The sequence below is a fragment of the Oncorhynchus keta genome, chromosome 27 (genome assembly GCF_023373465.1).
Source record: "Oncorhynchus keta strain PuntledgeMale-10-30-2019 chromosome 27, Oket_V2, whole genome shotgun sequence".
Classification (NCBI taxonomy): Eukaryota; Metazoa; Chordata; class Actinopteri; order Salmoniformes; family Salmonidae; genus Oncorhynchus; species Oncorhynchus keta.
In genome coordinates, this window is record NC_068447.1 from 37182558 (window position 1) to 37204720 (window position 22163).

The 22163-nt window shown below is 41.4% G+C and overlaps 2 protein-coding genes across 2 annotated transcripts; one reads left to right on the forward strand and one right to left on the reverse strand.

Annotated features, from left to right (window-relative positions):
* Positions 1 to 1487: 1487 nt before the first annotated feature.
* On the reverse strand, positions 1488 to 16325 carry pan2 (poly(A) specific ribonuclease subunit PAN2). The gene is made up of 26 exons (XM_035738872.2): positions 15792 to 16325; positions 15168 to 15468; positions 13969 to 14138; positions 13637 to 13757; positions 13394 to 13471; positions 13002 to 13272; positions 12559 to 12904; positions 12080 to 12176; positions 11776 to 11898; positions 11494 to 11613; positions 11200 to 11328; positions 7224 to 7423; positions 6870 to 7018; positions 6642 to 6748; positions 6439 to 6537; positions 6106 to 6197; positions 5768 to 5909; positions 5386 to 5523; positions 4503 to 4562; positions 4318 to 4408; positions 3583 to 3740; positions 3185 to 3328; positions 2810 to 2989; positions 2420 to 2513; positions 2105 to 2296; positions 1488 to 1951 (listed from the first exon to the last, which is right to left on the reverse strand). The coding sequence occupies exons 2-25, from the start codon at positions 15453 to 15455 to the stop codon at positions 2106 to 2108; spliced, it is 3588 nt and encodes a 1195-aa protein (XP_035594765.1). The 5' UTR covers positions 15456 to 15468; positions 15792 to 16325; the 3' UTR covers positions 1488 to 1951; position 2105.
* Positions 16326 to 18807: 2482 nt separating this feature from the next.
* On the forward strand, positions 18808 to 20994 carry LOC118359475 (uncharacterized). The gene is made up of 4 exons (XM_035737991.2): positions 18808 to 19296; positions 19778 to 19882; positions 20111 to 20248; positions 20366 to 20994. The coding sequence occupies exons 1-4, from the start codon at positions 19144 to 19146 to the stop codon at positions 20537 to 20539; spliced, it is 570 nt and encodes a 189-aa protein (XP_035593884.1). The 5' UTR covers positions 18808 to 19143; the 3' UTR covers positions 20540 to 20994.
* The last annotated feature ends 1169 nt before the right edge of the window (positions 20995 to 22163 follow it).

Genomic DNA, 22163 nt, shown 5'->3' on the forward strand with positions numbered 1-22163 from the left:
TCCACAGACATGTGACTAAAATAAATTGAATAATGTGTCCCTGAACAAAGGGGGGGTCAAAATCAAAAGTAACAGTTAGTATCTGGTGTGGCCACCAGCTGCATTAGGTACTGCAGTGCATCTCCTCCTCATGGACTACACCAGATTTGACAGTTCTTGCTGTGAGATGTTACCGCACTCTTCCACCAAGGCACCTGCAAGTTCCCGGACATTTCTTTAGGGGAATGGCCCTAGCCCTCACCCACTGATCCAAAAGGTCCCAGACGTGCTCAATGGGATTGAGATCCGGGCTCTTCGCTGGCCATGGCAGAACACTGACATTTCTGTCTTGCAGGAAATTACGCACAGAACGAGCAGTATGGCTGGTGGCATTGTCATGCTGAAGGGTCATGTCAGGATGAGCCTGCAGGAAGGGTACCACATGAGGGAGGAGGATGTCTCCCTGTAACGCACAGCGTTGAGATTGCCTGCATTGACAAGCTCAGTCCGATGATGCCGTGACACACCGCCCCAGAACATGACGGACCCTCTACCTCCAAATCGATCCCGCTCCAGAGTACAGGCCTCGCTCATTCCTTCGATGATAAACACAACTCCGACCATCACCCTGTGTGAGACAAAACCGCAACTCATCAGTGAAGAGCACTTTTTGCCAGTCCTGTCTGGTCCAGCGACGGTGGGTTTGTGCCGGCAATGTTGTTGCCGGTGATGTCTGGTGAGGACCTGCCTTACAACAGGCCTACAAGCCCTCAGTCCAGCCTCTCTCAGCCTATTGTGGACAGTCTGAGCACTGATGGAGGGATTGTGTGTTCCTGGTATAACTCGGGGGGTTGTTGTTGCCATCCTGTACCTGTCCCGCAGGTGTGATGTTCGGATGTACCGATCCTGTGCAGGTGTGTTGTTACACGTGGTCTGCCACTGCGAGGACGATCAGCTGTACGCCCTGTCTCCCTGTAGTGCTGTCTTAGGCGTCTCACAGTACGGACATTGCAATTTATTGCCCTGGCCACATCTGCAGTCGTCATGCCTCCTTGCCTCATTCATAAGGCACGTTCACACAGATGAGCAGGTACCCTGGGCAACTTTCTTTTGGTTTCAGTAGAAAGGCCTCTTTAGTGTCCTAAGTTTTCATAACTGTGACCTTTAATTGCCTACCGTCTATAAGCTGTTAGTGTCTTAACGACCGTTCCACAGGTGCATGTTCATTAATTGTTTATGGTTCATTGAACAAGCATGGGATACAGTGTTTAAACAATTTACAATGAAGATCTGTGAAGTTATTTGGAAGACAGGGTCCTGAAAAAGGGACGTTTCTTTTTTTTGCTGAGTTTATATTCTGTTTTAATTACAGGCCTCTAGAAACATCACTACAAAAACTTCAGCACATTTTCAAAATACTATTCTTTGCCCTTGTAAGCAGCATAATGTACAGCATAATGACAGACAAACATTCTTTACAAATCTAATGAAGAATAGGAAAAATGAAATCAGAAATAGTTTTGGTTTATGCTTTGAAGATCAAAACTGTTCATTCCTTATTCAAATGCTGTACAGGCAAGCAAGATTATGTGTAAAGTTGGGACACTGACACAACCCCTGTCAGGATTCTGCTCTTGTCGATGACTTGTCCAGTTTCATGTATGGGGTCTTATTGAACTTATTGATACTAGGGCTGCGACGTCATGGAATTTTTGATGACGGTTATTGGTCAGTCAAATTACCGCGGTCATCATTATGACCTTTCAAATAGCAACAAAAAAATATACAGTTAGGATGGTTATTTTATTTTCATGACGGTCTTCATCCATAACTGTTGGTTAAACTGTTGTATGGTAATTGTGCCAGCCCTAGTTGTAACTATACAAAAGAAAAGGCTGATTGAAATAGAGAGTGAATCAGTTTGTCTTCAGGCACTCTTCACAGTCCCATCATTGAGGGAAGACAGTTGTACCTGTGGGAGGGGACCACATTCAATCAGTATGGATTGATTGATACTGTAAACGGCTAATAATAGTAAACAAAGTTTAGTTAACCTCAATAATTACTAAACCCCACCAACATTACACTCTCTAATGCAATGCCAGTTTCATACTTTTTGGGCTACCTTAACCATCTCCTGTGTCACAGTCCGGGACTTTCCAGTCCATCTTGCGGCCTTTCTCGTAGAGTCCCTTCAGAACTTTGCGGACTTCGTTGTTTCCTCCTCCACGACTCAGTTCCAGGTACTTATTGTAGAGAGAAAGCGCAGTGCGTGCATCCTCGATACTGTCATGGGTCTCACCCTGGATGTTAAGGTCTGGAGAAGCAAGTAGCAGTTTTACCATTTCACACAATTTTGTGTTACATGGAGAAATTTGAAAAATGGCAGACAGTAATTTCTATATGAACAAAACAGTGGTTGAGGAGTATAAACTCTTACCCAGGAAGTACCAGGCGAGAAAGCGCAGAGAGATCATCCTCTTACGAGGCATATGGAACAGGTAGACTGTGTCAACAACCTGATCCTTCAGCACCTGAGCCAGGAAACATAAAAACACAGATGAGCTCCCAAACTCCCTCCACTGAAATGACCCCGTCTACTGTTTCTAGCTAACCAATAGGGCAGGATTACTGGACACAGATTAAGATTGGTTCTGGACTAAAAAGCCATTTTAAAGGACATTTTCCATTGAGCATTCTTTTTAGTCCAAGGCTTAATCTGTGTCTGGGAAACCGGCCCATAATCTTTACTAAAACCGCAGCCAGGGGTATAGAAACAGGTCCATTTGGTTCAATTTCACAATCCGATATATTAAGAATACAAATTTACCAGCAAATTTATAACCCGGAAGTCCTTTTGTAAACCATGGCCAACAAAGCGCACTCCGGTGTCAATGAGGAAGCGCAGCTTCAGGTAAGTTGACTTCAGAGTGGTCAAGTGCTTGGAGGAAATCTTAGCATCTAGGTCCCCTGGTTTGATGCCTGAGTACTGGGTCAGATAGTCCACCACCTGCACCAGCAAAAGAGTGAAGTAGATTCAACTTTAAGAACTAAGATGAGTTGAATTTAGGTATCTTTGTTTAAGAAGCTGTATTGTTTGTGGTTATATAACATCCAATTTTACTGCAAAGCAAGAATTATCTGAACATCCATCCATCCTGTTGAAGTACTCATATTATTGCCAGGTCGAGAGGGGCTGCATTACCTGCTCCTGAGTGGAGATGTAGTCATCGATGAATGGTACTCCATCGTTGGGACCCTGACCGCGCACACAGGTGATCCGTGCCACAGACATCTGACTGGGCTTAATGGTAGACTTGGTGCCGTCGCTGCGTAGCTCTGCCTCCTCCTACATACCCAAAGACATGGATTTGATCCATAGGGGGGAATTTAAACAGTGGATATCCAAGCAGAGATGTTGATTATTAGCATCATTTTTATGCTGCTTGGGTGAAGCTGCCCCTCCTATACACCTATTTAATGATTTCGGTTAAGGATCTGGGAAGGAAAAACTATTCCTTAGAGGAACCTTCTAGATACATAGTTGATCTAGCACTCTGACATATACACCAAATCTAGCAATCAGACTTCTGCCAGACTGACCTGGTTGAGGGTGACAAACTCAGCGTCCAGCCCCACGAGGTCTCCGGCCTGGGGCATCTCACTGACCATGAGGGGGATGAACGTGGCGTGGCTCTTCCTCTGCTTCCTCGCCAGTGATGCCTCTGTCAGCAGCACACTGGCCTCGATGGGGTTTTTAACTGGGAAAGACAGACAGAAATCAAGTGTTGGAGTGGGGGTGTTATCAAACAGGTAATAAGTGCAGTCATACACAGTACCACAAACACCACCCATCTTCACAGAGGAGGTCAAGGTTATGTTGTGTACTGGTTTGGACTGACACCAAGACAAATATCCTGTACATGTTATGTATACTGAACAAAATTATATGCAACTTGCAACAATTTCAAAGATTTTTACTGAGTTACAGTTCATATGAGGAAATCAGTCAATTGAAATACATTCATTAGGCCCTAATCTATGGATTTCACATGACTGGGAATAGAGATATGCATCTGTTGGTCACAGATACCTTGAAAAAAGTGGGCCTCACAATGGGTCTCAATCACAATCTCGTCACGGTATTTCTGTGCATTCAAATTGGCATCGATAAAATGCAATTGTGTTTATGCCTGCCCATACCATAACCCCACAGCCACCATGGGGCACTCTGTTCAAAATGTTGACATCGGCCAACCGCCCGCCCACACGACGCCATACATGTAGTCTGCGGTTGTGAGGCCGGTTGGACATACTGCCATTGAGTGGATTGCTTACTGCGTAGGTCGTATTTGGAGTGGTAGTTTCTCTTGGCGTAATACAAGATGGCAGGCACCTTCCAGTTCACATCAAACTGTGCTGCTTCCGCCTGAAACACACAAACACGTATTTTAGACTCCTGTTATATTTGAGGAATTAGTAAAATATTTGATATGTTGATTCAGTGAGTAATCAAAGATGACCTTGTCAATTGGCTCAATCAGGAAATCATTGAATAGATACCACTGCTGGTGTGTTACCCCCTTAAACCGCAACATGAACAAAAATAAATTAGTCAAATATGGTTTTCACATTATTATTATCAGCATATATACAATGAGTCTACAAAACATTAAGAATACCTTCCTAATATTGAGATAAACCCCCCCCCCCTTTGCCCTCAGAACAGACTCAATTCGTCAGGGCATGGAATCTACAAGGAGTCAAAAGCGTTTCACAGGGATGCTGGCCCATGTTGACCCCAATGCTTCCCACAGTTGTGTCAATGTTGGCTGGTTGATGTCCTTTAAGTGGTGGATCATTCTTGATACACACGGTAAACTGTTGAGCATGGAAAACCCAGCAGCATTACAGTTCTTGACACAAACCGGTGCGCCTGGCATCCTACTACCATACCCCTTTCAAAAGAAACTTAAATATTTTGTCTTGCCCATTCACCCTCTACATCTTTCTTTTTAATTATTTTTAATTTAACCTTTATTTAACTAGGCAAGTCAGTTAATAACAAATTCTTATTTACAATGACGGCCTACCCCGGCCAAACCTGGACAATGCTGGGCCAATTAAGCGCCGCCCTATGGGACTCCCAATCCCGGCCGGATGTGACGACACACAATCAGTCTCAAAGCTTAAAAATTCTTCTTTAATGTCTCCTCCCCATCGTCTACACTGATTGAAGTGGATTAAACAAGTGACATCAATAAGGGATTATAGCATTCACCTGGTCAATCTGTCATGGAAAGAGCAGGTGTTCTCAATGTTTTGTACACCAAGTGTAGCTTTCCATTCTCCTGATGTCTGTTGATGTTCTTACTTTGGCTCTAACAGATCTATCCATCCACTCACCTCTTTTCTGACGTGATAGGTCTCTCCCACTTTGATGTGTGCTACCAGATTTCCCCCAGTTCGAGCGTCCAGTACATGAGGCACAGTAACCACCAAGTCATAGAGAGACGCTCCTTCAGCCTCCTCAGTGGAGCTCAGCTAAACGATTGGTTAAAGAAAAAGCATTTTCACACATACAGTGCTAACACAGTTCATTCTATTAAATTGAAACCAGTACGGAAAAACAAAAACAAGTTAGAAGGAGCCAAATGGAAAAACCATGAATGTGAACCTATGAATGTGAAGTAAAAGTAGTTGTTGGCTGTTCTGTGTCTCTCACCTAGGGTTGCACAATTCCATGAACTTTCAATCAATTCCCTGAATTTTGAAACCCTTCTCTCACCTCTTCTTCCTCTGGCCAACTGCTTATCTCCAGGCCCTGGCTTTTGCTGATGGACATCTTCAGAGTGAGAGGGATCCAGATGTGACGCAGGTCCTCCACTCTGGTGTCAAAGGTCAGGCCCTCCGTATTGACCAGCCCCTCCCTAAACAACACGGAGGTTATCAAAAGTGCATTGAGGAAAATTTGAATTTCAGTTTACTCCCTGAATTGCCCCGATGCCGGGTAACATTTCAAAAACAAAATGTCAGATGATCATTGTTTTAACAAGCTTTCCCGTCAATATTTCCATGAGAGTATGAACTCTCAGCCAAATATTTGGAAAGGTTAATCATTCGTACTCTAAGCACCACTCTGTTGGTTGTGGTGGTGGAGGTTCTTTGGGCTTATGGGGTTCCATTTCCTCTTTCTTCTTGGCCTTGATGAAAGCGTACTGTGGAGAGAGAGGAACAGCCTGATTCACTGTAATATCTTTGTGGAAAAATATTACAGACACTGGAAACACAACACCATCAGGATAATAGAAGTACTAAATCTCTAATGTGCTCCTGTAGCTCCTGTAAATATATGGCCATCATGTCATTGTAAATATCAATCGCAGTCTGTATTCAGCATTTGCCATTGTAGGAGGAAAAACTCAAGCGGTCGATCATGGTTTGGATTTAAGAGCTCACCTCTGCCTGAGCCTTCCAGAACTCAGCTTCTTTGACACTGTTCACCTCACAGTTAATGACCAGCACATCAGGAAGGCAGCGGATGTTCCGTGTCTGCACCTAGAGATAGATGGATACAGGAAAAACACATGAAAGAATTGACTCAAACAAACCCATTTTAAAACTAAAATAGGTTTTTTAAAAAGTTTTTAAGTGCCACTTACTGTGGGCTGGTACTTTTCACAGTTCTCACACCATGCCTGTGTACTCTGCTCCAGACATATACTCTTCTTCAGGATCTCAGCAAAGTCGTACTCCTTTATCGTCTTATCTAACAGAATATGGTTTACAGTAAAACATCAATATATGATCAAGAAATCCATTGTACTACCCAGATAACAGTGATACTAGTCAAATACTTGCAGAGTAAAGATAATTAGGGGAAAACTTACCAAGTGAGTTCTGCTCAGGGTAGTGCATGGTGAAGAGCAAGGTGAGAGAGGAGCGTACTGTCTCCTTTCCACAGCGACACAGGCTGCTGTTCTCAACCTCACACCCAAACTGCCTTCCGATTACAGACTCGCCTGAGGAGCCCAGAGCACTGTCCCAACAAAGCATAAAACAATTATCAAGCCAAAGTCATCACTAAACACAAATAGAATATTCTCTAGTATACACTAAATAAATGTTAAAAGCTGATTTACTTCCTAAGATTGAGAGTTTAAGAAATGCACATCATTTTAACTCTTATCTTTTTTTTTTTTGGGGGCTGTTAAAAATGTTAAACAAAAGGAAAAAGGTGTCACCTGCTGCTGGCTCCTCGGTAGGCCTGTGGCCCCTCCTGCTCCTGGGTCTCCTGGTGGAGCTGGGTTAGAATGAAGCGGTTCCAACTCTGGATGAGACGACCCAGCCTGGCCTTCCCCGTCTGCTCATCAGAGTCAGCCAGGATAAGGCCCAGGGCAGACGCCTCTGGGATTGTTCGGAAAGCTCGGAGGAAATTACTGGCCTTTGAGAGGGGTTAGAGGGGACAGTAGTTGCAATGAGTGAATGGCCATGGGAGTAGGCAGCAGGATGGTTCAATTATGGTCCGTCAGTTCAGTGCATACATAAACACATTACAGTGCTCTATTACCTCTATTACAACTGCATCAAACACTTTATTACAACTCTATTACATCTATTACTACTACCATTACTACAGGGGTCTATGATTTTGTATTGACAGATGGACCATATGACAGAGTGTGAGATGTGTCATGGCTGTCGGTGGCATAGAGCTAGAATGAATAGAATGGCTTGGAACCTCTGACCCTAAAGGTCGTCACTAGTTACCACAGCCAAAGACAGAAGGCCCACCGACTCGAACAATCAAATTAGGGAGTGTGATAACGCATATGCCGGTTTACCGTTCATGAGAAATGACCAATCAGATGAGGGAGTGTGATGACACGTATGCCGACCGGCTTGCAGGGGCAGATAAAAGAAATCCATGTCTCTTATCTTTTGATCCGTCAATGATTTGGTTATTTATTAGATATAATGAAACCAACCGTTATAAATGAAAAGTGTTAATCAGATGTCTTATTCTTACTCATGGTCACTTGTCTTAACCCAAAATAGGTTTACTCCAATAGCTGCATTGTTTTTAAAATGGCATGTAGACAAATAGATTTACACATTACATTGACATATTAGTCTTTTAGCAGACACTCTTATCCAGAGCGACTTACAGGAGCAATTACAGGAGCAAACGAATGGAGGCTGTTCTGAGGGCAAAAGTCTGTGTGTGTGATACTTGAGTTTTCCCTATACCCATCATGAGGTTGCTAGAACCGAGCCAACGAATGAAAGTTTACGAAGGTGCACACAGGCCCGAGAGAAAAATGAGAGTAAATCAAGGTGACAGACAGTAACACATTCAACACCGCTTTGCTCACTCTTGCCTGCAACTGATCTCGGGCGCAGTCATTAGTCCAACAGTTGCAAACAAGAGTTTCTATTGGACAAATTCAGGCATGTTTATCCCTGTTTTGTTCCATTTGCTTCCGTTTAAGAAACGTTTTTCAACAGAATTGGCGTAATGAATACATCCCTGATCACACTAGGGCTGACCCCATTTGGTTGACTGGTCGATTTTTTGGTTGATCTATAATTTTTTAGTCGAGCACATCAGTACCCACCCATTCAGCGTTAATTCACATAATTTCTAATCTACAATGTTTGTTTGGTTACCATATTTTCTGTTAATGCATTTAATATATTATTAGTATTTTACAGTTCTCATTGTCGGAGTGGACATGTTATTTACAATGTACAACCTAGGATACACTTGTGAGAAACATGTTTTGGTTAATTTCCTTCCATTTACAAGTTGTGTTTTGATCACTCTTGTCAATGTTGAGTAAGGACGCGCACTGATTATGCATAGAAGTAGGCCTAGGCTACCTGGCCAGCATGCAAATGTTGGCTTATAAAATGTGCCCATTTGGGGATCTGATAGTATTTCTGATCGTCTTGAAAATTAAAGAGAGCTGCACACTCTAGGAGCTCAGATGCAAAAATGTAATTACCAACGTTTCGACAGCCAAGCTGTCTTCATACCAACGTTTCGACAGCCAAGCTGTCTTCATCATGTCGCAATGTTGGTAATTACATTTTTGTGTCTGAGCTCCTAGAGTGTGCACACTCTTGGCATTCTCTCAACCAGCTTCACCTGGAATGCTATTCCAACAGTCTTGAAGGAATTCCCACATATGCTGAGCACTTGTTGGCTACTTTTCCTTCACTCTGCGGTCCAACTCATCCCAAACCATCTCAATTGGGTTGAGGTCGGGTGATTGTGGAGACCAGGAGACCATCACACCTCCTCCTCCATGCTTCATGGTCAGAATACACGTGAAGATTATCCGTTCACCTACTCTGCGTCTCACAAAGACACGGCGGTTGGAACCAAAAATCTCAAATTTAAAATCAGACCCATGGACAGATTTCCACCGGTCTAATGTCCATTGCTCGTGTTTCTTGGCCCAATCAAGTCTCTAATTCTTATTGGTGTCCTTTAGTAGTGCTTCTTTTTCAGCAATTTGACCATGAAGGCCTGATTCTCGCCGTCTCCTCTAAACAGTTGATGTTGAGATGCGTCTGTTACTTGAACTCGGTGAAGCATTTATTTGGGCTGCAATTTCTGAGGCTGGTAACTCTAATGAACTTATCCTCTGCAGCAGAGGTAACTGTGGGTCTTCTTTTCCTGTGGTGGTCCTCAAGAGCCAGTTTCATCATAGCGCTTAATGGTTTTTGCGACTGCACTTGAAGAAACTTTCAAAATTCTTAACATTTTCTGGATTGACTGATGTCTTAAAGTAATGATGGACTGTCGTTTCTCTCTGCTTATTTGAACTGTTCTTGCCATAATACGGACCTGGTCTTTTACCAAATCTTCTGTATACCACCTCGACCATGTCACAACACAACGGATTGTCTCAAACGCATTAAGGAAAGAAATTCCACAAATTAACTTTTAACAAGGCATTGAAATGCATTCCAGGTGACTACCTCATGAAGCTGGTTGAGGGAATGCCAAGAGTGTGCAATGCTGTCATCAAGGCAAAGGATTTCTACTTTGAAGAATATAAAATATATTTAGATTTGTTTAACCCTTTTTTGGTTACTACATGATTCCATGAGTGTTATTTCATAATTTTGATGCCTTCACTATTATTCTACAATGTCGAAAATAGTCAAACTAAAGAAAAACCCTTGAATGAGTAGCTGTCCAAACTTTTGACTGGTACTATACAACAGCATCGCACAGCCATTGAAGAGGAGCGGGACAACATTCCACAGACCACACTCAACAGCCTGATCAACACTATGTGAAGGAGATGTGTCATGCTGCATCAGGAAAATGGTGGTCACACCAGATACTGACTGGTTTGCTGATCCACGCCCCTACCTTTTTTTTAAGGTATGTGATTTCCTTATATGAACTGTAACTCAGTAAGATCTTTGAAATTGTTGCAAGTTGCATTTATAATTTTGTTCAGTATACATAACACGTACAGGATAGTTGTCTTGGTGTCAGTCCAAACCAGTACGCAACATAACCTTGACCTCCTCTGTGAAGATGGGTGGTGTTTGTGGTACTGTGTATGACTGCACTTATTACCTGTTTGATAACACCCCCACTCCAACACTTGATTTCTGTCTGTCTTTCCCAGTTAAAAACCCCATCGAGGCCAGTGTGCTGCTGACAGAGGAAGAGCCAGGCCGGAGACCTCGTGGGGCTGGACGCTGAGTTTGTCACCCTCAACCAGGTCAGTCTGGCAGAAGTGTGATTGCTAGATTTGGTGTATATGTCGGAGTGCTAGATCAACTATGTATCTCGAAGGTTCCTCTAAGGGACAGTTTTGGATACGTTTTTCCTACCCAGATCCTTAACTGTAACTAAAAAAAATAGCTAAATGTGTGCACATCAGACTTTAGTAATGTACATCAATCATGGCGGATTTGATGAATAACCACTTTGTTAGATTCGATTTGTTGAATATGCCCCAATCCGGCATCCTTCTATCCCCCACAGTCTGCGTTCCATTCATTTATTTACCGCGTCTATGTCAGTTGAGTTGACTTAACAAATCACAGCACAGATTGAAGGGAATACTTTGTGCTTTTACTTCCTGGCACGGGTACACTCAAAATGGCTACCAGTCCACCCATTATGCCATCATTGACTTGAATGGAGAAGGCCTTTCTATTCATTCTATTCCTATGATCAGTGGCTACCTGACAGGGGTCTCCTCGTGACAGGTCCAGCATGTGGAAGAGGAAGCCCAGCTCACACGCCAGACAGAACTCCTTCTGACACAGGTGGTTCTGGACCAGGCAGCGGATTGGCTCCAGGAAATACAACACCTAACCATTCAGACACACAGGGAAAACACACACTGAAATAATCTTACAAAATTTTCATTTGTAAATGGGAACAAATAATCATGAGCTCGATAAATTAAACAAATATAAATCAACCTTGTTATACATAGAGTACATAAATAAACGCCACTCATTTCCGATTCTCACCTGGATCATGCAGTTGCAGTAAGCATTGGGAATGTGAGGTTCAAGACCAGCAAACAGGGTCCTGTTGTAATGTTTGAAGTCAAAGTCCTCCAAGCCAAGTTTGGAGTATTTGATGGTGACCTGATGGGCACAAAACAATCCAAGATGTCAGGTCTTATCGTTACCACAACAAGCTAACCACATCACCCACAATGAACTGTGCTCATAACACATAATCATACTATTAAACCACACATTTCACAATTACAGATAGATAACAATGTAATTAGTAAAGAGACACACCTTCCTGTATTTCTTGGGCACCATGTACAGGTGTGGTTCTTCATCTCGACCAATAAGAGATTCAGGAACACCTTGATTGTAGTTATCATAGTCCAGCTCAACCTCCTTGATCTTGTAAGGAACCTGAAACACAGCAAAACAGGTCATTGGGTCACCAAGAGAGGATTTCTATACAAGCCAAGCATAGTTCAGTATCTAACTCTTCCTGGATAACACTGCCTGGGTCAAAAAATGGATGAAAACCCATTGCTTCTGATGTAAAAAATAATAATAAATACACTGAATTTGTGGATAAGTGATGTACCTGGTTCCGGGGACGTGTGCGAGGATTGGGGGCGTAACCAATGAACCCTACAGAGTTCATAGTGCGCAGGATCTCTGGGTCCACTGGGGGTGCTCGTCTGGAGGATAAAAAGGTGAGAAATATTTTTATACTTACTTTAACTTAGTCATTTACATTTTAGTCCTTTAGCAGACGCTCTTATCCAGAGTGACTTACAGTTCGTGCATTCATCTTAAGACAGCTAGGTGGGACAACCACATACCACAGTCTTAAGAAAATGTTACCTCAAAGAAGTTATCAGCAATCTGAGGTAGCAAGAAAATACACTTTTGGGGGGAGGGGAGAAGACAATTGATGCTTCTGGCACAAGAGAATACATCTACATGAACTTTTGGGAAGAGATTGGCATTAACCCAGCTCAAGGTGCAGTGAATTCACCCCATAGCCTACTTCAGCAGATCAAAGTCACAACACTTGTCTTAAAACAATGTGTTACCTACCTAGGGCTGGGAGTGGCCTGTGTGGTGACCCAGTCTGACAGCAGCGGCTCTGAGCTGTTCAAAGGCATGGGGATGAGGGACAAGGGCAACAGGTCATGGCTCCAGTCTAGCTGAGGCAAGGAGTCTACCAGACAGGGCAGCGCAAACTCTGTCTCCCGTGAGTAGCTGTTGTAGGAGACTTCTGGGGCGTCTGACCAAAGGTGCACACCTCCCCCAGAGTCCCCAAAGGCCAAAGCCTGCTTGCTGGAGGACACATCAAAGCTCATGAGCAACTGGCCCACGGTGTTGACATGGAAGACGTCAGCCAGGTTAGCTAGTCCAGTGGGCTCACAGAACTGACACTCTCCTGGGGATGGAGGGAAAAGATGGTCAATTATTTTCTGCAGTCTGATAAATACAGCTAGCAGGCTGCATAACAAACACATTCCCCATTTGATCAATACCTGTCTGTGAGATGATGGCCAGGCGTGACGTGTATGTAGGGATGAAGCGCAAGAAGAGGGGGTCCACGTGCACCTGGAGTGGTGTCACAGTGCGCATCATGCGCAGGTCAAACACCATGAGGAAGCGGTCACACGCCAGTCTGTTCAGCCCTCGACTGGAGAACCCACACGCAGCCAGGAGGTTGCCATGGACATCGAAGTCTGACAGGCTACCGGAGAAGGCATCAAACTCATGTTCTAGCTTGAAGGTGCGCAGGTCACAAAGGGACACCTGGTTTTGTGGAAGGCAAGATGATGACCTATACGAATGGTTAAGTATGTAAAAAGCCCTAGTAGCATCTTCCAAACACTGAGAAACATGGGTGGCCTTGGGCCTCTCTTGTTGTCTTTACCTTCCCAGATGTGTTCCCACAGAATAAGAAACGATTGGACTGCCGCATGATAGCTACCCCTGGAGCCTCGACTGTGAACTAGGCATCGGAAGGAAAGATCACAATATTTACAATTATTCATCTATTCAATCACTTATTTTCAAGACAATCACTTATTTTCAAGAGCCTATAGGCCACAAAATACAGGCAAAATTATTTATTGCAACTATAGTTATATCTTCACATGCTGATGTTATGCAATACCTTTTGGGTCTGCTGCACAGTATTAAGGTCAAATTCAAGCACATAATTCTGTAGTCCACCCATGAGCATTGCATTGTTTTCTGTCATAAGCAGACTATGCATGTCAGCTCCCTCCTCCATTCTGAAATGTACACATTCATTAATTAAGACAATTATACAATAATGTACAGTATTCAAGGTAGACACCCAAACTGAAGCTGTAATTTCAGCACCCACCTTTGAAACTAAGCAAATATGGCTGCATGGCTCGCATAATAACATGATTGGGTTATCAGTGAGAACTAAATCAGTAAGAAAACTACAATGTGCAAAAGCATTTGCATGCCACTCACGGGTAGTCGAACATTACGAGGCCTCCACGAGTTTGGCACTTGAGATTACTCTTAGAGAGAAACAGAACCCCTGTCTCCATGCTCTGAATCTGACGAATGTCATCAGTCGAGTGCGCCTGGAAAGATGAGTAGCGGCCCATGGTCGAACCAAAGAAGGACATTGCATGTCCCTATGGAAAAGAGAGTGGGGAAGAGTGGGGAAACAAGTTAATATTACTGGGAAAATTGCAAAATTACACAAAAAGTGCCAACTGAAACGAAAGTGAACAAAACATTTGTGGACACACATGTTCCAAGTACTAGTAATACCCCATTGGGTTGTTCCACCTCAAAAAGGTGGAACAGATAAAATAGGTATTCCTGCAACATTATATTGTTGAAATATTATTTGATCTATGATCAATTAAGATAATTGATTGCATTCAAACTGGCCATTTTAAATTATAGGATTCATATAATATTCAGTAAATATAGTAACCAACATCTGATTTGGACCAAATGAGTTAGACATGAGGAATACAAAGAAATGGTCAAAGGCCACCCCACATCCCCTGGAAATCCCACCCCAACAAAGAGTATATCGTGTTAGGTCTCTATGTCTAACAAGTAGTACGGAGCTGCAGCTCTGAGTATATTTCTTCATCCTGTGTAATGTACTATAAATATATTTGGTGATTGTTTTTTTCCCCCTGTTCAGAGAAATATGTCATTGAAGTTCTCATGTCTATGTCCCATCCTACATACTGATATTACCAGGTTCAAACCACTAGACAATGATTTTCCTGCTATTAGGTGATTTTTTTAAGGATCCCCACCCAATGTTAAAGGGATCGTTCACCCAAATTACAAAACTATTGATTTTCTTACCCTGTAAGCGGTCTATAGACAAGGTCTGACAGCAATCCATGCTTTGGTTTTGTTGTCATCCGTTTCAAATGCTAACTGTTTTGCATTTGTGGCACAAATCCAATTAATGGTACCTAATATCAGCATTTTCATACATCATGTGCAAATCATCCTCAAGTATATAAAAAAAATGTACTGCGTAACACAATGATGTTACTTATAGATTACTTGGATACGAAGCGTGAAAATGCTAATATAGGTACCATCTCAGGTAATCTAAGATAGTGGGTGTCATGGCTTGCTGAAATGACATGGAATGACCCTATTTTCGCACATAATAATTTGTCTCTTACCCTGTGGTTTCCCATCCAGAGTAGCTCCTCTTGCAGGTCAAAGTGAGTTGCTGTGACAGGAACGCCCACCTCTGCATGCACACTGTGGAGCTCAGAGAACATCCCCTCCATCATGTGCACAGACTCAGGTATGGCCACGGGAAGACCATCTGGATCAAGCTCCACACCTTGCAACAAACCCGGATTGAGTCGTGGATCCATCGAGGGCTCCCTACTCGGCTCTAGATTCCCATGGAGGGCGGGTGCGTATTCACCCATTCCTGGGTCCAGACCATCAAAGTTCATCATGAAGACATCTGTCCTGGAAATAAAATGGGTGCATGTTGTTCAAATAGGCTCGCAAATTGGATTACAGACTGACTGTAGTAGCCAGTTAGCTACAGATTATGAATTATATTTAGGTAGCATTCTCATTAGGCCATCATTGTAAATATAGAATTTGTTCTTAACTGACTAGCGGAGTTAAATAAAGGTTCAATAAAAATAAATAAATGAACACTAGTGACCTCTTGGCGTAACAGAGGTGTATTCATTCAGCAGATTCTGTTGCAAATCGTTTTTTAAACGGAAGCAAACATAATTAAAATGTGAAAGGATTTTACCGCTGAGGTATATGGGACTTACCTGAATGTGTCCAATAGAAACGTATTTTAGTTGCACGTTTTGCAACTGTTTGGACTAATGATTACACCCCAGCTAATCTAGCCCTGTCAGCATGCTAAGCATAATAGGTAACCATCAGGGCTATAGTTGTTGGTTTGCTGTATTCGTAAACTAAGAATTACAATATTGCTATACTGGATTGCAATAGTAGAGTGTTCATTATTTTTAAGAAATTAAAAGAGGACAAACTAGTTAGCTGTATCGGCCCAACATGTGCGGATTTCATGCAACTGTTTGCTAGCTAACTAACGTTAGCGACGTTAGTGAGCACGAGCTACAGTTTGGATAACACAACTCCTAATACGAATTCTATGTTTAAAATCAATGGAAACAAAGACATTAATAATTTACTAAATGTATAGCTGTACACTGTGCCCCAAATAATAGCTTCTCAGTTTCTAATTTTGTTATGTAGATTTCTTTGCGCCCATGATTGCTTCATTCATAATAACAATAAAACCAACGAGCAACCAAGTACTTCCGGAGCAAGTAGTGTCGCTACGTTCACGAAACGACAAAGTTCAGAACCAACCCTCAATGTTTCTTATTCTTCATCCAATATGTTGCATTACTGCCACCTACTAAACTGGAGTACAACTCCCTTATACTTTGCTTGAAAAATAAATAAACAAATACCCTACCATCTAACACTACACTATCAACAAAAATTCAAAAACTAAATAAAATATAAATATCACCCTTCTCCACTATTTAAATATATTTAGTCCTACCTCATGCCAACAACCTGAAAGGATGGGACAATACCACTTAACACACCCTGTAACTCTTCTGATGTCAAGTCTCGCACACCCAAATACTTCTCTGCAGCTGTCACCACAACCTCTATTTTCTGCAACTTATACATTCCATCCCTGCAGTACAGTTGATATCCATTGCTATAAATGCAAAACATTCAATCTTACTGAAACATATATCACTTGTTGGCCTATTATTCTGTACTGGTACAGATCTCCTACTCACACCACTCCTCTCAGGATACTTATATATCCTAACATCACTATGTCAGGCAAAGACTCAACATCTGCGTCGCACCAAATGACGAGCATCACAAACACCGGGAATCTTCCCCTTCAGTTGGTCAACTTTAACATTTACTGCTACCCCAGTAATCACTCCTTTCAATGGCACACTTTTGTTGAGAGTGAAACAATTCACATTTCTTGCTCCCATTCGTATAACGCAGAGCTCCTTCTACCCTCACCGATTCCATAGTATCCAACTCTGTTTTCACCCACCCTGAAACCACAAATCGATAAGCCAAAAGGCAAGGGGCCACTTTTTCCAAAAACTTCACTCCTACTGTCACAGACTCATCTTTATCCCAACCCTTGGTGCAAGCCTCGGGCTCCGAGAACTTCACCACACCTACCACCTCCGATGCTTTGTCCTCATTCCTTTCCATTTCTCCTCCTGCCTTCAGCTCACTCTGCTTACACTTTCTACCATTCTTCTTTAACAAACAATCTCCCTTTTTCTGCCATTTGTAACTGACTCAAGCTCACCATCTTCCTCCCTCTCTCTCTTAGACCTCCTCTGCCTCTCTTTTCCCTCCATTCCTCCTACATATACCAAGTATACGTCTCCTTATGATAATACTGACATGTATTTTGTTTTTGCTTTCTCAAGGGACACCATTTAACCGGCTGTCACAATGTCCATTCAATCAGTACGAACCCCTTGGGATGTTGCACTCAACAGTGCATCCCACTTATAACGCAGCTGCTTCGTCTTGATGTTATTCCAAACCCTCAATGTTAAAAACGTTGCAGTCGATTGAAGGTAAAGTGTTGGTAGTCTAATGTTAATTTTACAGTGAAAAGTAAAACCTTGAACTCTCACCTCTTTGCCTGTGCAGTAGGCCTACACAATTGAATGTTTTTTTGTTTTTTTTGTCAAGAATATGCTTAGGCCTAATCTAGATCTGATGAAATGTATGTTTTGAACCTGGGTGGGAATCAGAACATAGACTATTCTAATACAGGCCTGTTGGCAAGTGTTTGTGTTTTGGGAATTGCCTGTTCTCAACTGAATACATTTTTGTGTTGATCATGCATATTCATGCATTGGCTCCACCACACCAGTGAATTTGAATACATTTCTGTTCTACATTTCCTTCCCTTTATCTTTCCTTGTGAAATAAAAACATGTTCTCTAATTTAAACAAAGAACAATAGGTGTGTTCTCATACTTATACATAACAATGACTTTATTCATTGCGGTATTTGCCTGTGTACTTTTCAGTGTAGGCCTAACCTCCATTTTAGTGGTCAACAAAATATTCTTCTCATGAAGAGAATTTGTCAGGGGCTCAAGAAGCAAGCGGAAAGTTTACACTACTCACAGCCCCACACATTAGAAGCCAGTAATGTACATTTCACAGTGGTTCTTTATGTAACAAATGTAGGCTAATTTCACTTGAAAGCTGTGGTTCTACAGATGCCAAACTGCAAAATACATTACAAAAGAGGAAATCCATCTGTAAATGATGATGACAGAGCCAGTCAACAAGAGTCATTGAGGAAATGTCATCAATGAAATGTCCTCAATTGAAATTCTTCTTGTATAATTGAGTCAAAAAAGTTTGAAAGAGTTTGAATCAATATGCAGAGTTGTTGGCTTAATGTATTTTATCAAATATAAAACATACTTTTATTAAAAAGTGGTTTTATTTTGGGGGAATATTCATCAGACAAGAGTACTTTAAACTTAAATATCTAGGGCTAAGCCTATTAAATAACCAGTTTAATACCTTTTTAAATAAATAAGACAAACATTTGAATAAAACAGCAATTAGGCTTCAAAACAATTGTATTCGCTATGAACCATTTGATGAATAGGTGTGCGTTTGGGTCGATTAGGCTAATTAAGACTTTTAGCTTGCATACTTATTTTCTATAAAAGTCCCAAGCTCTACAAATTTAATAGGGTATAAGTGCATTTATTGTCTGCACTCATACTGTCAGGTGAACACATACGCTACAATAATTTCAATGATAAATAGACAACATTTGTTCATTGGTCATTGGAAAATAGTCAAATGCTTTGCAAACACATTCTTTACAATATGGCGTGGACAGCATTAACGAAAACGAAACTACACATTTGATCTCTATTGGCTATAGGCTAAAACTCACCTGAAGGATGCCCCGGGAAAGTCCTCGCGTGACTCACCGGTCTGTCTAAGCATATAAATGGACAGGGACTCCGCTGCAATGTCACCAAAACTGCGATTTATAAACACAAGCAATACGGACCTGCAGAACTGCAATCAATCGTAGAAGAAATCAGAGTCATGTACCTGCCGTTCATAACCGTTGTTGGCCTTCTTGCGGTATTTACAGTTGCATTAGGCGCTCCAGTTAATCAAACAGTTGGAATCAGTTGGAATGAAGTCACAGAGGGCTCTTTAAAACTAAATGAACTTGCTAAAAGACTCTTAACTGAGGTAAGTGGTTTATCATCAGTATTCAGTATTGCTAATGGTAGGGTGATGATAAAACTGAATTGAAGTAGGCCTAAACTACCCTGGTTATTGATGCTTTTGTGGGACATTTGGTACCTATTGGTTAAAAACTGGTTCAAATAACGTTGTTTCCACTTTATTTCAAACCCAAAAATCAATGTGATGACGTTGAAACAACGTGGGAAATGTATTGGATTTGACAAAAGTAATACATTTAAGAGCATTTCGTCATTTTTCCGCATAACTTTTTTTTACCGAAATCCAATGACATTGTGTTTAAAAAAAAAAAGTTAAATTCACTTTAGTTGACAACTCAATCAAATGTAAATCAAAACTAGATGTTGAACTGACATCTGTGCCCAGTGGGTAGTCAGACCGTTAGAAGTGGAAATTAATAGGTGCCTGCTACAGGTAGGAAACTTGTATTGAATCTGCCTCTGAAATATTTTATCATGTCCTGCAGGAGCTCAGTCATTTGCAAAATGTGGAAAGAGTTGTCAAAGGGCCAAGAGTGCTGGTGGAAGCCGCAGACAAATGTGATCCAAAAAACCTAAGAGCAGATTCAATGGTAAGTCACAACTTCCATTCTGATAGGGAATTAACTTGGACCAACAACTTCAATAAAGCACATATGTGGTCAATGGTTATACACATGCAATTTTTTTCAAAATGTTTAAAGAACTAACTAATTCTATCATCTGTCAGACACAAATGAGAAACAAATACACAACACCAAGTGTACAAAACTGAAATAATGAATCACCCTTTGTCTTTTTTTAACCATGATCCACCTAAGCCTTGTCTTAAGAAGATGGTTTTTGCTCTGAAGAACTACAGTACAGTATTTGGGATAATTAGTCAGTTCAAGAATAACTGTGCAAAAACTGGAAAGATGGTGAACACAGTAGTGAAAAAACTCCTTTTAGAATTGAAGGTAAGTCCGTCCAGTGTATTTGAAGTCTGAACCTACTGATCTCTCAATCTACAGAATCATATTTCAATAACTTATTAATTGAGAGGTTGCATATCCTTACTCTTAATTGTTTTGTAGGAGCCCCATCCTCATTCAGAAGAGAAGTGGCAGGAAGTGAAGAGCTGGGAAGAGCCAGGACTGTGCCGTGACAATATTGAGAAGCTGTTCTCCTTCTCCATCCTCATGGCTCGGGTCTTTGCCCCTGGTGATCCTGCAAAACACATAATGGATTCGCCTAAATATTGTATCTAAAGCTGCGAAGCAGGCCACAATTGATTCGTCATCTGTGATCTGTTTCAGTATTAGACAACATAGTAGTAGATGGACATCTACATTAATTGTATGATCAATTTGATCAAAATAGTCTGAAATGACAAGTAACTTTTGTGGTGTTGTATGTTATTACAATGTTTCATAAACATTTCATTAACACACTTATATATCTGCCTGTGTTCCACTTTGGAACAGTTGTTTATATTTAGGAATGTATTTATATATGTATCTATCCATATTAATATATTTATCAAATGTATGAAATTGTGAAGTAACTTAACATATTTTTAACATATTTAATTATTTAACTTATTTCATCTATGTTAACACCTATTTATCTGCCAATGTAATATTTTTTAAACAAAATGTATTTATTATTGGATGTAATTTTCCACGTGTTAAATTGCTTAAAAAAATAAATAACTTTGTACTTTTAACTCTTGTTGTGATATCTTGTTGTGTCAATAACATGGCTATTTTTGCCCTTACATCTACTGTAGCGGTGGAGTGACCACCTTTCAATTCTGGAAAATGCCAGATGGGCTGGGCCATTTTTTTAGATGGCTGGGCTAGTCAAAACTGACACAATTTCTTGTTGCTGATAAAAATAAAACAATGAAAAATATGTTTTTTGTTTGTTTTTGAGCTATTTCTCAGTTGTTCTAATCTACACTAAACAAAAATATAAATGCAACATGTAAAGTGTTGGAACCATGTCTCGAGAGCTGAAAAAAAACCACAGACTTTTCCATAAGCACAAAAAGCTTATTTCTCTCAAATTTTGTGCACACATTTATTCATATCCCTGTTAGTGAGCATTTATCATTTGCCAAGATAATCCATCCACCTGACAGGTATGGCATATCAATAATCTGATTAAACGGCATGATCATTACACAGGTGCACCTTGTGCTGGAGACAATAAGAGGCCACTTTAAAATGTGCAGTTTTGTTACACGTCACAATGCCACAGATGTCTCAAGTTTGAGGGAGCATGCAATTGACATGCTGACTGCAGGAATGTCCACCAGACATAAGCTGCCTCTAATGTCGTTTTGGAACATTTGGCAATACGTAAAACTGGCATCACAACCCCAGACCATGCGTAAATATGCCAGCCCAGGACCTCCACATCGGGCTCCTTCACCTGTGGGATCGTCTTTGAAATTGTTACATGTTTCGTTCATATTTTTGTTCAGTATATAATGAGCCTTTAGCTGATCAATGGGCAAAGGCCAGCCCCCCTACCAAGATGGGCCGGGACTGTTTTCTGATAGGCTGAGCTGAGGTCACGCAAACTCATTCAAAGTCAAATGCAGCATTAGCAAAAAGACCTGCTCAGACTCTATCAGTTAGACAGCCAAGATCACGGATCGTAAAAAACGGAAAGGGTGCCTACAAACCTAGAAAGAGCACATTCTACATTGTCACCTCACTCAAAATGTCTTATTTTTTGGGGCAGCTAAAACTATAAATTGGTCAAAAACTATTATCCTCATGGATTCATGTAATGAAAGTGTCTGCCCTGCCTCTGTGCCCTTGCTGGGGCCTGCTGCTGTGATGAGCCAGGCACTCTTCTTTCCTCCCATATGCTTGAGAGAAA